Source organism: Harpia harpyja, chromosome 1, assembly GCF_026419915.1.
Source record: "Harpia harpyja isolate bHarHar1 chromosome 1, bHarHar1 primary haplotype, whole genome shotgun sequence".
In the NCBI taxonomy this organism is placed as follows: domain Eukaryota; kingdom Metazoa; phylum Chordata; class Aves; order Accipitriformes; family Accipitridae; genus Harpia; species Harpia harpyja.
This window is the reverse complement of record NC_068940.1, coordinates 50649180-50666387: the sequence shown is the minus strand read 5'-3', so window position 1 is coordinate 50666387 and position 17208 is coordinate 50649180. Positions and strand designations below refer to the sequence as shown.

The window sequence follows — 17208 nt, the reverse complement described above, 5'->3', positions numbered from 1 at the left end:
CAAAAAGCTATCAATATTTATGATGTATGCAAGGAAAAAGTTCTGCTGCTGGCTCTCAAATCTACCTTGACCACATACCCAGGCTGATCTTCAGTATTTATGCTGAGTTGAAGACTCCATATGTTTATGGTCTTTATTGTGCATTTTCCATAGCTCAGAATGCTTAGCTAGCATTGCTCACGAGTTCAGACTCTGCAAATACCTTTGGCCATGAAGACCATAAACACAGCTCTGCTGGGGTTGCAAACTATTAAAAGTGTGCCGTGTGGCAGCAAATGCTCTGTGGCAGGTCTACCCCAGTGATTTCTGAGAGCAGACGTCACCCTGGAGAGACCCACAGCAGACAAAGCACAAATATTCAGGAGACTCTCCATTTAAATTTGTGCTATGCTTTGGGTTTTTTCACTAATGAAAGTAAATTTTGTATCATTTAGAGTTGCACAGTTGCAGATGCCTTGAGGGGAGGTAAAGGGATCAGGACTGATCCTATGGGTTTCGCAGTGCAAGTCTGCATACAATGCTTTTGCTTGACAGATCAGCTTTCTCAGGCTGTTGCACTAGTTGGGTTAACCAAAATATCCTCATGCAGTGATAACCCTGGACCAGCTATAGCAGGAGTTTTCCAACTGACTAACATGCTCTGCAGTGAAACCTGGGCATGAGCAAGGGCAAAGAGGTTTATTTCCATGCAGCTGAATTAAACCATGCTCTGGCTGAACACTTTGACATCTGTCGACCACAGGCCTGATTCCAGGCTTGCTCGAGCCCACAGGAAGAATGCCACTAGCGTGAGCGAGGCAGGGACTGGCAGAGTGACGTCTGCCCATGTCCCAAGCACCGCTGTCAGCCTGTTGGCCAACTCGGCAGAGGGACTTGGGAATCAATGCAGAAACCAAGCAGTGTCTTCTGAAGCCACCTCCATCCTCCCTCTCCCTCTTCTCTTTCTCCCACCGTCTTTGGGCCAAGATGTCTTGACACAGCTGTGCAGAAAAGCTTGCTGCCAACAGTGTCGTGTCTATTCATTTATTTTGTGAATACACAAGGAACTTGTGTCCAGGTGTTAATATCCTTGTTTTCAAAAGTGCCACTAAACCCTTCTTAGAAAAGGCAAAGGTGAAAGTTTACCTCCACCATGAATTCCCCTTTTTTCTTTTTTAAAAAAATGTAGTTCATATTATTCTGCCCACCCAATGCAAGAGTTGAAAATACGTTTGCCTGTAATATGGAGATAGGCATGCTTTGCAGATTTAGCTGCCTGATTTATCAAAAGAGTTTATAAAACTGTATGAATGAGTTATTTTGCAGATTACTTGGCCAATTAAAACAAAAAAAAAAAATCTCAAATTCCTTTGAAATGAGACAATTCCCCCCCAAGGCAACCCAGAAGATGAAATAAAAGCTTTAAATTGCCTATGGACAATTAAACTGTTTCATTTCATTTAAAGTATTTTTTAAATGTAAATGGAACAAAATCTTTGAAGTCTTAGAAATTGGTAGTGTTCTATTTGGAGTGTCAAAAGGGAATGTTTTTACTTTTTCAGACATTTTTGACTTTTACTCACTTGTTCCCTCCTTTGTAAGATGAATTTATTTCCAGAAGTGTACTAAAACCTGTAAATCATTGCTCTGAAATCAAGAAATTGGCTCATGTGCTTAAAAGTTAAGCAAATGCTTAAGTGCTCTGCTGTATAGGGGCCAGAGGAATCACTATGTTGCAGTCGAGTGCTCCTAGTATGGTGTAAAGCTGGTTAAAGTTGATTGCTAACCCCAATAGTCTTTGGATTACATTCTACATGGGCGCACTTGGAAAAGATGTGATTTTTGCAGTTGGACCCATATGGGCAGACATATGCTCCATCACAGTCCTGTTGGCTTCAGTATCATCCTTGTGTCTGCATCTAGCTGGGGGATGTAGCCCATAACTTGCTGTGCCCTTATGTTATAGATAAATAAACAAGCGCAAGTCCTTTTGCTCAGTGATTTGATACGTTAACCTATAGGTATATGCAGAAGCAGTTGAGGAGGAAGAGTGCCATCAGGCAGTGGCGCATGCCTTTGTTGCAGATGTTATTTACAGCTGGTGTCGCGTTTATGAAAACTCGCCTTGAGGCTGAGCCACAAAACAAAGCCTAGCTTGCAGGGGTGAAAAGCATAGATGATTAATGCGAATTTATGCTGCTAGCAGTAATTTACCCCATTCTGCCCTCAGTAAAATGCAACACAGTATGGTGAACCGGGCAGCACCAGCGCACACTGCAGCCTTCCTCCAATACATCAGGTGTGGGCAGGAGCCTGTACCTGAAGCTGCGTGGAAGCAAACGGCGTGGCAGAAACAGCGAGAGCACATGGACCATCATCTCTGTGACTGTGCTGGTGAGCAGCAATGTGTCCGAGCACTCCTTGCTCAGGATGGGACTCTAAGCACTAGTGCTCTCTGAGGCAGCGCACAGAGATTTTGGTGTATTGTCCAGAAAAGTTTTGTGCAGTTCTGCTGTTTTTCTCTGGGCAAGTTATTTCTCCTGGGTGCTTATTTTCCCATCTCCAGCTGTCTTGTCTATTCATACTGCAGCTATTTTTTGAAGTTTGCACGGTAGCTAGCATGGTGGAGGTTCACCCTGGGCTTGTGCTTATAGATATTTCAGCAATACCAAGAGCTAAGTTAGAGATCAGTACATGGGGGATCAACAAGTTGTTTGCTCAGACCTGCTGTTATTTATTTGGGGGCAATCCAGAAAGTCAAACTAGGGTAATGTAGAGATGGACCTGCTGAAATTCAGTGAATCTGTGGGTTCACAGCTTGCGTGGAAAAATCTGATCCTGCGGGTTTTGTATTTGTTCTGGTTTTGGATCACAGTTAATTTTGCTTGGGTGGCTAGCTGTCCCACTGCACACAGTTCTTACGGATTTGCTAACAAAAACAGTGGATATTGCAAATAATTGTTATACTATGGCCAGGAACCATTTTATATAACAGAATGCAAACACAGACACAGATAGATATAGGGAGTATTAGACAGGGTACTGTTCATCTTGTGAGCTGCATCGTACTTGACTGTATGTTCTTCCAGCCTGCTCTATGCATGAAGGCTTAGTCCACCTCCTGCTTTGCTTTGCATTCAGCACAGAGCAGTTGGGCACAGTCAATTCGTGTAGCCTAGCTGATGATCAGTAACGTGGACATTTATTACTATCTTCCTATATCTTGAGCCCTGTCACTCGTGTCTGCAGGTACTTTTGGCTGGAAATAACAGCTGTAAGTCTGCTGTCCTTGGAAAGGCCAGGCTCGTTATACTCAGTGGGGAAAATGATCCTATTGCCACCTGTCTCAGGTGAAGAAATCATTCCAATGCAATCACAAAGAAAAGTCTCTCCAGTGGACTATCTTGAGTTGATGTTATTTGACTGCTTTCATTATTTATACAAACTCTCCTGGGCAAGCCCTGTGCTGGACCGCTGCATCGCGCAATCTGGAGCTGTCACGTGCCCTGAATCCCACCGTTAAAGCGGGTGGTTAGGTTAGAGCTCAGTGGTTGCAATGAACAGGCTGCTATTTAACTTTTTTAGCTCTCCATTTTATTTGATATTTGTTTCCACTGATAGAGATACACGTGTGTGTGCGTATGTATGTGTATGCATACCAAGAGTTAAGTTAGTGCCAATTTTTTTTAATAAGGGTTTGAATTTATACCAAATGTAGGTTTGTACCAGCTACAGTATTGATATTCCTGCCCTGAACTACAAGAAGTTACCATTTTGCATGAAAAATATTCCCATGTGAAAATGAATACATTTGTAACAAAGGCTACATTTTGCAATTCTGCAAAGTACAGTTTTCTGGATAGAGAGATGAGAAAAGAGCTGTTTGTTCTTGCAGTCTTCAGCCAAAGCTATTGGTTTGGGGTTTTTTTCTGAAAGTAATAGTAATAAAATTGTTAATCATAAGCTTAATTTCTTCACAGTTCACTGTAAGTCTTAGCTTTAAAGAAAATTTAGTTTTTCTGCAAGAACGTATGGACGCTTTGTCTCTGAATTCAGCAGAATTCTGAACATAATGTAGTCATTCTAAATGAAAACTTTCTATAATGTTTTGCTGGCAAGGGCATCTCTCCAGCTGCCACTTTTCAATGTGAGGCAATACCTACAGCATGTCATATGCCAAAGGAATCTTCCTGTCAACACTAGTGAGTTTTTACATCGGTGTTTTAGTTGTATATTAGCCATTCAAAAATCCTATGAAGAGGAATTGCAGCAGACTACAGCAGTATAACCGTCTATGGCCATAGTAAGGGCTAGGACTAGACTTGCATCTAGTTTGGTCTTTAAGCAGTGAAGCTATCTTAAAAGCAACCCACAAATTCTCCAGAACAATCTATTGGCCTGCCCATGGCTCTGCATTAACTCTCGTTAACGCCAGCGGGATGGGCAGGCAGGGACTGAGAGCAGAAGGATTATACTTGTTTTTTCCCTAGCGCTATTAGGGACCTCCCAGATGTCACAAGAACCGCCCACCAGCTTGCAATATGTGCCGTCAGTGGCTTAGCTCTGTGGGGATGAGGCTTTGGGCATCTACATTGCTCCAGTGTAAACCCTTGCTCACCGTGCTGGCCAAAGGGAATGACTTCCCAAAGCTGTCGAACCTGTTCACGTGACTCCGTGGATTAACTTAGTTCAAGAGCATAAAATACTTTCCTCCTCTCTTTCTCTATCACCTGTGTCATTTGCTGGCTGAGTGACTCTTTTTTTTTTTTTTTTTTGGTCTCCAATAAAATGCAGAAGCGTCAGATTACCAAAACAGCTGCACATACTTTGTCTGGGCTAATGCATTTAAGTCAGGCTCCAGGGTCTGGGTAAGTGCCAAGATCCTGGATCAGCTGCTTTACCAGAATTATGCTGCTGTAATGGAGCCCTGCATTATTGTGTTGCAATTATTTTGGCTTGCAGCTGGCTGTTCCCTCTATATTTTTACTGAAGTGAGATAAAAGGATGTTGTCTTAAAAATAGAATTTTCTTTTCTGAATATTACAGAAGCTTTGAGTTACATACCGTGTCTGTAAGAGGTGCCCCCCCCATTTATCTTCAGATTTATCTTCAAGGAGAAGAGCAAATAATTTTTGTAATAGTTTTTGAAGAATAGGAGCAGTGCTAAACGGTCTCAAAACATAAAATAAAAGTATATTGAAAAGGGTATAAAATAAGTGATTAAAGTGTCATGTAATAACATGGGTTTAGGTGCTCGGCAAGAGCAGGTTTATTTTCAGCATCAAGCAAGTTGTTCTTAAAAGCTGTCCGTGTAATTTGGAAATCCTTTGTGTAGACAAGTAAAAGAATAGATCCAGATTTTAAACTGAAGAAAAACATTTCCCCAACCTTGAATCTCCTGTATTTGTATCCATTCAGGCTCTTTTTGATGCCTATTTATATACATTTCTTGTCAAATAACAGTGCTTTCAGGTTCTCCAGTTGATAGTGAAAAGTAAACTGAATGCAATCATTTATCTTTGAACTGCTCAACTGTGCCCTTCTTCATGTTCTTGTTAATAATGCCAGGTCTCCCAGGAGCACTCTCATGCAATTTTATCACATAAGCTTTTTGTTTGACCTTACCTGCTGTTCCCTTGGAACATGGGGGGGGGGAAGCCAAAATGCCAGCCTGCCTTAATTAAAATTTTAGTCTCAGAAGATGTTACAGTATGTGATTTCATTAGGTGTATAATGAAAGTATTTAATCATACCTCTTATTTGTCTGGGCCTTTTTACTTGGTAGTGAGGTCACTGAGTTTTAAAACAACTCTTTTAAGGTGTGGAAAAGTAACTGAGGGATGGGTATGCATCTTTAAGTGATTCCTAAATTCATTGTATCCATGATTTTGCGTGTTTGCCCTAAAGGTAGTTGCTTGGATGATGAAGTAGAAGGCTCTAAATAACAGTTCAGTGCTCTTTGCGAAAACATTTTTCCCCCACGAGACAGCGAGCATGCATATAAATGGTTTTTAAAAGATAATGCTATTCCTTGTCTCCAGCAGTTGGAAGCTGGCATCATAGGAAAAGGGTAGAAGAAAATCTAACAGATATTTCTTTGACATGTAAGAAGCTCTAAATCTCACGTGGGATATGCAGTGTTACTTTCATCATTTCTTATTGGCATAATCTAAACTACCCTAACAGGAGGCTTTCTACCACCTGGATGAGGCCATTTGTTTTATGCAGTGACTATTCTTGAGGAAAAGCCTGTGCGCAAAGCACTCTCTCTTTGCTTTTGTAAAGGTGTACCTTCTTCCGGTTTATATAGGACAAGCAGAGTTTAAAAGTAGATTTGTGAGGCCCTGATCCTGCACATCTTTTGAACTGGGAGGGTTTGCATTGCTAGGGGAGTTGTGTTATTCCCCTAAATTTTTTTTCCCTGGTTTGTTAGCTGCCGAGAAGTGGCCCCAGTTGGTCGTGTTGTCTCGAGCAGCACATGAAACCATCCACACTTCAGATGCTCTGTGCTTTGGGTTTCTTCCAGCCCCCGGGGTTGCAAAACAAGTAAAACCAGGCTTTCACTTAGCTTTGTGAGGAAGGATAAATGAAGAGAAGACAAGGAGGGGCAGTTCAGCTGGATAAGACAGATCCTGCTCTGGCAGTTAGAACTAGCCAGGTGGGGGATTTCAGAGCTGTTATCCACAAAAAAAATTTCTCGTGTATCAGAGTATTTTAATCAGCAGTTCTTACCAAATCCAGCAAATAGATCGCTCTGAAATAATGCAAAATTGCAACAAATTTCCAAATTTGGTTTCTTCTTCTTCTGCAGCTGGATGAAGATATTTTTGCACTACTGATTTTGTGGGATTTGTAGCTTCATAAACCAGAGAGAGAGGGGTGGGGAAGACAGACAAGCTGTCTTCTAACCAGAATTTTTCTTCTTTCTCTTGGGATAATAAATCTTACTGGCTCCTATCTTTGATACATATACACCTTGCTGAGTTCCTTAATGCAGCTGAATATGGCTCTTTCTCTGTGGGTCTGCCAAAAAATGTGGCTATTGATCTGTTACCAGGTTTGGGAAGCATGAATGTGCTCTTAGTAAAGCTATGGCCAATTTAGGGACCAGGGAGCTACGATTCTGGCAGCAATTATGTGTCAAGACTCTAAGTTCAAAATCCTGCAGTTTTATAAGCCCAGCTCTGCAGAGAATTATTTGGGTCACTGTCATTGTAATCAGTTTAGGAATATATTTACTGTGTTATGTGTTTTCAGTGAATGTAACTGGAATGCCATTAGCTAAAAATGGTTTTGATCTCCCACAACTTGAAAGACTTGATGTCATTAAATTTTGAAAACAAGACTAGCGTAATACCCCATGCTTTCCCCTGCAAGCTGTACTGCTGTACTGCTGGAGTGGGAAGTGCTTTTACCTGAAATGAAAGATGCCAAACTGTAAGTCACTTAGGTGAAAAGGCTTCTCTTGGTTTTGAGGGTCTGAGCCTGCGGAGTGCCGTGGGGAAAGGAGTCCATGTGCTGCTGTGGTTTTTGGCACGTGCTGTTTTGTGTGTGTTATAAGCCACCTCATACCTCCAAGTTACCTGTTGCTGCTTAAGACTCCTTTATTTCAGGCACAGGTATTATTGTTTTTTCCTTTGTATGTGTGTGAAAACTAAATAAAATAATGGCATGGTCTTATGTTTTGAGGGGAAAGGGATGGATTTTTTAGCATTAAGCTATTACGTCTTTGTCCTTCTAGCTCACATAGCATCCAGTTCACACCCATAAATTATCTGTGATTATCTGTGGAACACAAAGGCCGAATTTCTTACTAGGTCAAGACATTTTTATGTGTATTGCAGAGAGAAAGTAGACACAGTAGGACTGGACTGATCAACTGCAGCAGATTTGGTTTGCAGCACGCCTTGGATTTTAGATCCAAGCTTAAACTACAAAATTCTTTACAAAGTGTTTTGGATTCCAGCTGCACAAGATGCAGTTTAAATCTTCAGACTCGCACAGAAAATGACACACCAGCAGGGAGACATTAATTAGTGTGTCTTCTGTGGAAGTCTTCCAAACTGCAGGCACTTTGGGGTGAGGCTAAAATCAAAGTCAGCTTAAATTTATAGCTTAATTTTATGTTTTCCATGAGACTTTTAGTCCGTCATTTGTGGTGCAACTGGCCAGGTAATGACTAACTGCATGATGAAAAAAAAACCCAAAACTTCCCCAGCAGCCACTGAAATCTTAACACCTGGACGTGAGAAGCCAGCCTGAGCACAACGCCTTGGAGCAGCGCTCCTCTAGAGTGAGCAGTATATGGGGAGATTTTGTAGCTGGTAATTACGATGTTCACGTAGGAGGTGACATATCTGGTTGTAGTCCAGTAACTTGAGTATCTCACGCGAGGAGAGGATCGTTGGCAGGAAGGACTGACAGACCCCTGTACCAGGGAGGGCTTTGTTCTGGCTGGCAGAAACCCCTTGCCTCAAATTCCTGCTCTCAGTCATGCTGGGAAGGGATTTCAGTATGCACCTCCCACAGCTTGGCCGAGTGTCCTAAATGCAAGGTTCCCCAACCTGACTTCCTTTCCTCGTATTTTATAGATAATGTTTAGGGTCTGTTTGAGAACCAAAAGGTTCTTTGTGTCAAGATACAGTGTTTGATCTTGCCAAACTGCTTGCTTCACTTTTTTTCTTCCTTCCAGTTTTGCAAGTGCTTTTGGGATGGATCATTTCAGAGCTTTTGGCAAATAAGTGAGTTGCCAAAAACTTTACCAAACTTATTGATGTGTGCATGACTGAATTGCAGTTTTACAATTACATTTTTTTCTTCTCTGATTAGTAACTTATCATAGGCATTGTAAGTTTCTATGATTATGGAATAAAAGATACATCCAGCCACTTTAATACTTTACCCACAGCTTATTTTAAAAAGTAAAGGAAAAGGTAGCCTAGCAAAACTGTGTGAATAGATACCGATCATACTCTTCAGCCTACAAAACCTACTGAGCACTACTCCAGCCAGGGAAAAGTAAACTCAAATAGGCCAGAAACAGCCCTTAGAATATCCACCGTACACAGGTGAACTCTGCTTGTGGAGTGAATTGGGTGGCATTGCCAGTATGTGATCACAGGGAGAAGAGACTGGGAAGAGGATCCTCTCTTGCATGCAAAAGATTAGTCCTTTTCCTTGGAAGATAGGAGAAGTGTTAACAGCTAACTGGCTAACATTTTTCCTAAGTATTTCAAGTCTGGAACACGTAATTTAATGCTCTGAATAATACTGGACACAGAGCACACTCTAATCATATTTTTGTTCACAGAACTTCTTATTAAGCTGATGAATATCTTCTAGCAAGCTGTCCATCCTCATTTTAGAGGTTTTGGGTGATAGCAAATGTGCTTCCTCTCTGGGTAAATTGTCCCCTTGTTAATTATAGGGTCTGTTGAAACTTTGAATTTTATTTCTAATCTGAACAGTTCTAGGTTTGTCTTCCAACCATGTAATTTAATTATACTGTTTTCTATTCTGTTCGAGAGCTATCTACCAGCAGATACCTCTTCATCTTTTGAATAAATTGAGCAGAGTGAGCTCAGTAGGTCTCCCAGGAAGAGGTACACTTTCTGACCTCGGGTCATTTTTGTAGCTCTCTTCTCAGCCCTTACCAGTTTCGGGGAGTCTTCTGCAAATGTGCGGCGAGCACGGCACTTGGGACTGGGTGCAGAATCTGCTGTTACACTGTTTTCAGTACATCACAGAGTATTCCCTTGTGTCTGCATCCAGAGGTGGTGCTCGCTCCCCTTGACTTTTCCATGGGAGCTTATATTCAATCTCTTTGCAGTGCTTCTGGTGGCAGTTGCAGCAGAGGCTGAGTTGGTCTGTACCGGGGGGGGGGCATAGGGCACCAGAAAGGCACTGCACTAGTTGCAGAGCAGGCAGGAGCATGACCAGATGTGTGTAGCATTGCACCTAGCCCAGTTAGCCCTGCTGAGGTTTCCCTTTTGAATTTCTTTTGGGCTTTGCTTGCCTAGGCTGCTGCAGTGTGTTGCCAAGGTACGTGCATTTTCGGTTAGCTGGTGGCAGCGGCTCGGCTTCTCCCGGTGCTACACCAAGTGAAATGGGAAGGGAGCAGATGAGCTTTCAAATCACTTCTTATCAAAACCACTGTGAATTTATGCATTTGCATTGGATGGGCTTAGATGCAAGGACTCTGTTCAAGTGGCAAGAGTACAATAAGATTTGCAGTTCAGGGACTCGTGCCAGACCACCGTGCTCGTCAGCTGAAGCGCTGATTACTCTTTACCCGGATTGCTGATACACACATTACAAAGGTATCTTGCTAATATATGCTTCAAATCTAAAATAAGCAATGAAACAGTCCCTCCAAACATGAATGTGCTGTTCATGAAGGATTGTATGCTGAGGCCAGCAGAGCACCAAGCATGCTTTAATTGCAGCTCTGGATGACGTTACTGGCAGAGGTGTAAGACCACTGTGTTTTGTCTTTTGAGCTCTGTAGCCTCATTAAGAAATTAAAACATCTGTGGGTCTTTCATGCAGTCTTTCTCCCCCTGGGATGTTTAAGTTAGCTGACTGTCAGCATGGTGATGCAGGCTGTAAAGGTTCAGAGAATTACCTTGATGGTATGATGGCCTCTTCCATTTTGACTGCAATCCAAGGCTCATTTTTTCCTCTGAGGCATTCATTGAAATTCTGTGCACGATTTGTTCCTCTGGTTGTTTAACAATGTCTCTCATGTTTGCCCTGATTTAAAAAATCCTCCTTTGTAGCCGAGATAACATAGAGCAGGATGATATAATTGCAGTAAAGAGGCCCTGGAGCTTGCAGTAATAGGATGGTTCATCTGATGTGTACTGCCATTAGAAAATAACCCACGTATGTATGTTCTCAGGGGACAGTAAAGAGGCTTTTAAGGATTACACTGTATGTAGTATGAAAGCTAATGAGCAAAAGAGCAAGTATGAAGAAAACTTATTGCTGCAGAAAGTATGATGCCGCTTCCTGTTCTCAGTTGTTTCCTGACACCTGTGTAGCTCCAAAACATCCATCTCTGCCCAGCAATGCATGGCTTCTCATACACCGCAGTCGGTTCCCAAGACTTTTGAGAACACTATTATTTTCATTTCACTGAAAAATAAAGAGCATGTCAGAAGCATGGCAGAGCTGAATTGAGGATTGAAACTGCTCTCTGTGTACAAAATAAAGAATTTTGGGGGAATAGCGATCTCTGATAGGCTGTGCCCTCAAAAAAAAGAAAAAAGAAAGATTTGCTGGAATGATATAGTTTCATGAACATTGCTGAATGGCTGATATATTAAGACTATCAGTTATGCGGAGCCTCAATTCTCCCATCTCCATTCTTTTCCTGGCCAGTGCGCAAAAACATATGAAGACATCAACACACAGTAAACACTGAAGGATCTGTTTCAAATGTTATGAAGTATGCAGAGTCAGAGTTGCAGCATTTGGGCTGCGGAGGTAGGAAATTCAGAGCAGCTGGTTTCTGATATTAACAACTTCTTGTTCAAATGGATTGCCACGTAGAGTGCCAATTCCTTCACTTTGTATTTGTGCTGAAACAGAAGCCATCTAGCAGAACGGACTTGGGCTGCTTTGTTTTTTTCACAGCATTTTCCTCTTGCTTATAGAGCTTGTTGTAGATAAGGAAATTAATTCACCTTTTAATACTCTCTACCCCCTCTGCACTGTTGGAGTACATTTTTGTACCTTGTCAGGTTTTTATGTTCAATGGAATGGATGAACTTGCATCTTTCTTCATATATTTAACGTAGTAAAGGGTCAGACTTTGCTATCAGGTAAAATGAAGTGGATTCACTTGAGTTGCAGAGCCTTGAAGAGGATGCTGGATTTTGACCAAATGCTGTACTGGGGTTCTGCAGCAAGGTCTGACATCCATAATTTTGTTGCATATTCCAAAGGGTACTGATCATAAAAAAGAAGTCCATGAATATTAAGTAGGGAAGAGATGACAGCCAGCATCTTGCAAGGATACAAGCAGGCCAGTAACCTTCTTAAACATCCCTGTTTCCACCCACAAGTTAAGGGAGCAAATGGTCAAGAGACTACAGGACCTCCTTCTGGGCCATTTCCCTTAATGGCAAAGAAGGCTCAGGAGACAACGTGATCAGATTCTTACATTAATACCTCTTTGCTCCCATCTAATCACATTGGAAGTGTGTTAGAGTGCATGTGAAGTATTCTTCTGCTTGGATTGAGGCCCCTCTGTGTGGTCAGAGCATTGTAAAGGGCTTGCAGAGGGAGTAGGAAAGAGGTCTTCTCCTGACTCTCAGGGGTGTAAGCAGGACTCTGCATGTTCAGGCAGAGGTGAGGGGTGCACATGCCCTCTGGGCAGGAGAAATTGCTGGAGTCCCCGAAGAGCAATAAGATTGTTAAAATAGTAGTCCACAGCCTAGTGGACCTCAGCTCTTAACCCATCCCATTTTTGTATTCCTGCACCTAAAACGTGGAGTGGTTGTGCCATGTACTAAGCAGTGTTTGCTAACAGAGGAGATTTTCAGGGCAGAGGTACATGTTATTGTAATAGCCCCATGAGATGATGCCTACACGTTCAGCATAAGTGTAGGTACTTAGTTATTTCTGTAACCCTTTGTTTCAGTTTGATAGTCATGTCTGTATAGGGTAATAAATTTGTTGTATTTGGAGAATATGGAACACAAAGCTGAGGCAAAGAGACAGCTGTATGTTCCAACTTACAGCAGAGTATCAGCAGTAGTCTGACTAAAGTAATGGTAATGCATTATACTTACTAGAGAGAATAAAAGGGCTTCTCTCTACTTGACCCCAGTGGTGTCCGTCTGTCTCTGCAGAGCACCAGCCCGCCATCCTGTGCCAGTGCATCACGGTGCAACTCTGTGAGCCCAGATCCAATGTTCGATTGCATTCCTCAACATAGGGTCACTTGATCCCTGGTCCACCATCAATCTACTGTTCATTACAACATTTGGGACTTACTTTGACAACTGCAAGTGACATAAGATGAATTATCTGTTGCTGCTTCTGCTGTCAGTTGACTCCTCTCTGCTTAAACTTCCAGTCTTGCAAATATCAGAATAGTAGTGCTAAATTTTTTTATTTCTGTCCTTTCTCCCCTTCCCCCCCATAATTGGTATAAGGGAGCAGAAGAGGACTTGCAATTTTATTATTGCTGTATAAGCCTTCTGTAAACTCAGTTACGCACTTCTGATGTTGGTAATTTTTGTGACTAAAAAATATGCTGACACTGTGTTTGTGCATAGGAAAAGAGCAAATTTGAATGTGTAATAATCTGGTGCATTTGGGAGATGTTTGATGCTATATCCCAGCCAAGTTAACCACTCATGGAATTAATTTTTTTTATTTTGCTCGGTTGACTGGAGGCATTAATCTTATATCTGTGGAAAAGCATCTTTAATGGCAAAAAATTGATCAGAGATACTTGGCATTTCTCTGGCGTGAGAAAAGATTTTGAAGGAAAGCTATCAGTTGACAATAGACCGGCAGAAACAGAGACATTCGTCACTTTATTTTTCTTACATAATGAAGAAATACCCAGGTGATGATTTCCAATTCGTGAAGTATATTGAACCGTGTACTGTATTCATGAATATAAATTGAGCAGACGTGACACGCATTTTTCATATAAAAATAACACAGCGTTGCTCCTTCTGATAATTCTTCTTTGCCTGAAATATGCTTATTCTGAGAGCATCACTACAGAGTTAATAGTGCACTGCATAACACATGTTAAAAAATATGAGTGCTAAAGGACACAGAATGTCTTAAGGAGAAATTATTCATAGATTTATAATGACTGTGGCTGGCAGCATTTTTCAAGGACGAGATCTTTCTGCATCTTCCTTTCCTTTCCCACTTTTTCTGCAAAATCCTTCATCTCTAAATGGGAGCATCCCCTCCATCCAGGTAGGCTCGTTCTCAGGCTGGATCGTGTTGCTTGCCAAGCAGCGCACGGCTCGCGCTTCACTTCCCATCGGTGCTTCTGCCTCATTAGCAGCTTTGCCCTCCACAGCATCCAGACTTTGCCCATTTCTCAATTAGTCCTAGAGGAGCGGTCCCAGCAGAAAACCTGCAACGTTATGGTGACTTTGAACACAGAGCCAATCGCAGGTGGAAACAGAAGCATCAACTTCTCATCCCTGTGCAGTCACTCGTGTGTCAGCCGTGTTCCCACCGAGCAATCGGGAGGACCAGACACTCCCTAATTTATGATTTTCCTCCTTTGCCAAACACGAAACTAGTAGGGTAGAATATGACCCTTAATATGCTCTAATCATATAAAAAGCCCTGCAAGTAGGAGCCCGTGTGTATGCAGATGTTCTTCTTGATTAAATAAAGCTTCTCTGTTTACATCGTGCTAGGGAGCTGCATTACAAGAAAGGTAAGAGGGTAAGATAAGAAATGTGACCTGAAAGAAAACTACCAGATTAGACTTTGAAGGCCAAATACCGGTGTCCTTGAAGCCAGTGGCGGTTTTGCCTCTGAGGAAGTAGCCAGAAGCTAGTAGCACCCTGTGTCTGTTCAGGGCTTTACCGTTCCACACTGCAGTCAGGCATCCCTCAAGGTGGTCTCTGCCGCAGGGCTGAAGAGCGTGAGGAAAATGTGCTGCCCGCTCAATGTGAGCGTGCCGGCGCTGTCAATTCACAGCATTTGTTTATTCCCCTTCAGTTTTCACTTCCAGTAATGCTTCTATAGAAATAGAGCAACTTTTTCACAAATGTGGGGGGAAATGATGGGATCATTTGCTGTTCCTTAGAACAGTTTTAATTTTGCCCCTACAAGCGACAGGGTATTTGAAGACGTCTTTCTTCTTTCAGGTTACCAGCCTGTCCTGCCGAACCAGCAGCAGGGGTTCCAGGGTCTCATGGGAATGCAGCAGCCGCCCCAAAGCCAGAACCTGATGAATAATCAACAGGGAAATCAGGTGCAAGGCATGATGGTGCAGTATCCAGCCATGTCGTCTTATCAGGTACTTGGGAGCCGTAAAGACAGACTGCTTTTGTCAGAGACTGCATAATTGAATTAAGTTTTCGTATCGCAGAATGGTCTTTATTAACTTTGTTAGGACACTGTGTGGCAGGAGGCCTCCTGATAAATATGCTTCTGAGTCAAATTGGTTTCTTTGCTTCCTGTTTACGTATTCTTAGTACTCCTCATTTTCATTCTGAATTGGGAATGCTTCAGATGAACTATTTATTACAGCCTGCAGTGTGGGTAAAATGTCACAAAGGATGAAGGAATTATACTTCTTCCTGTGAAGAAAATGAATTTAAAAAGATAAAAGACAAAACATTGGGGTTGTTTTGGGGTTTTCTTCACCAGTGCTGTATTGTTTCCTGTAATGAAGTTGAGGGCTTTGCCTGATCCAGTTAAAAATTACTCATCTGTGGAGACTCCTGCCAAGGATCTCACCATGTCTTCTATAACAAGCTGTAGCTAGACAGATTTTTGTTTATTGCATTTTGGGGAGAGGGAAGGCAGTGGCTTGATTTTTACCAAGTCCGTAAGTTACCCAGACTTATTTCCCCAACTTTATACCTGGTTTTGGGGAGATATGCCAAGAGCCTGTGAGAGGTGGCCTGTGCTTAGGTTTCCTGCTGGTCCCTCTGGAAAGTTAAGGAACTAAATGACACCTAATTCATTTTAATAGATTGCACTGATTGAGCAGCCATTCACCTTTTCCCTTGGCTTCTCTGAAAACACTACAGCAACCCAGATGGAAATGGGGGAATTGCTTGTGGGTAAAATTTTCCCCTTACATCTTCAGAATTACTATATTGAAAATGCTTTTTAAAGGTTAATGATCGAGTTAAAGGTTTAGACCTTTTAGATGGCCTAGATATACCAGGGCTGAGTCTTCTGTTTGCACTGATCCCAGAAATTCATATACAGCTCATTGATGACAGAGCCATTTACTAGACTCAGGAGCAGAGGGCTTTCTCTTTAAGCCTTCTGTAACAAAGAAAATCCTCAGGGACGAGAACAGTTCTGAGCAGCACAAAATGACACATTTTGGCAGAATGTGTTATATACTCAAATTCAGCTAGAAGGAAGATAGGGATACTCGGGACCTACTTTAATTTGTTTAGTAATTACTATTTTTTTCCTACATCTCTCCATATTCCTACCTAGGTGCCAATGACCCAGGGTTCTCAAGGATTGCCGCAACAATCATATCAACAACCAATCATGCTACCTAATCAATCAGGTCAAGGAACACTTACAGCCACTGGAATGCCTGTCTACTGTAATGTCATACCTCCTGCCCCACAGAACAACCTGCGGTTGATTGCCCCACACTGCCCCTCCAATAACGTTCCAGTTATTTCTGCCAGCTGCAGGACAAACTGTGCGAGCATTAACAATGCAGGGTGGCAGGTCAAGTACTGACACTGTGGCTTAGTGTGGATATACGAGGATAGCGGTGCATTATTTGACAAAATAACTCATGGCCTTCAAATGAAGAGGAACACAACAGGATAATCAGTTGAGGACATAAGTACTGACTATGCTCAAGTGATTTGCTGCTGGAAAAATCTGTAAAAAAATAAAATAAATTTTGAAAAAAAAATGTTTGCTGGTTAATGGTGCATATTTTTGTCATGTCTGCTAGGTATGCCTTTTTAGCTTAGCTAGTGACATGAATTCATTGAGGTAAGATTTTTTCCTACCACTGAACACCACTGTGTAGATTGTAATATCCCCGATTCGGATTAGTTTTGTACTTTGTGTTGAGTTTGTGAAGCTAAAAGTATTTAAAAATATAATAAAATCACATTGTACCAAAGCTGTAATGGAAATGAAAAAAACAAAAATGAAAAAAGAGTTACTGAATGGAAGGAATAATTTATATACACTATAGAGTTTTTTTATGGATATATACTGTATTGTAGTGCTTAATCACAATAAAGCTATTTGACCTCATGGAGAAAGGTCATGTTTTTACCACCTGCTTGGTCTCCTCTCTGTTTCTGAGTGAACTCCCCTTTGTGCATTGTCTTGTTTAGGTGAAGCTAAGGTGAAGCTAATGATGCTTAATGGGCTTATAGGAGTTTGGTGACAAGGCACCGTACCTGTGTCTTAGCATGCAGTACCAGAACAGCTAAGACCACTTAGAAATTGTAGCATAGACACCCAGACAGTGTTCAATGAATGATGTACCAGATCATCTTAAACTAAGTTTGT

The 17208-nt window shown here is 41.8% G+C and overlaps 1 protein-coding gene across 27 annotated transcripts in view; it reads left to right on the top strand.

Annotated features, from left to right (window-relative positions):
* Window positions 1–16968, top strand: part of ARPP21 (cAMP regulated phosphoprotein 21) — a 206836-nt gene extending 189868 nt beyond the window's left edge. For all 27 annotated transcript variants that reach the window (XM_052793207.1, XM_052793219.1, XM_052793197.1 and 24 more), the window contains 2 exons: window positions 14841–14992; window positions 16156–16968. In XM_052793207.1, coding sequence (XP_052649167.1) covers window positions 14841–14992; window positions 16156–16413 — 410 coding nt within the window. In that variant the 3' untranslated portion in view covers window positions 16414–16968. The remainder of the gene's footprint in view (window positions 1–14840; window positions 14993–16155) is intronic.
* Window positions 16969–17208: the final 240 nt, after the last annotated feature.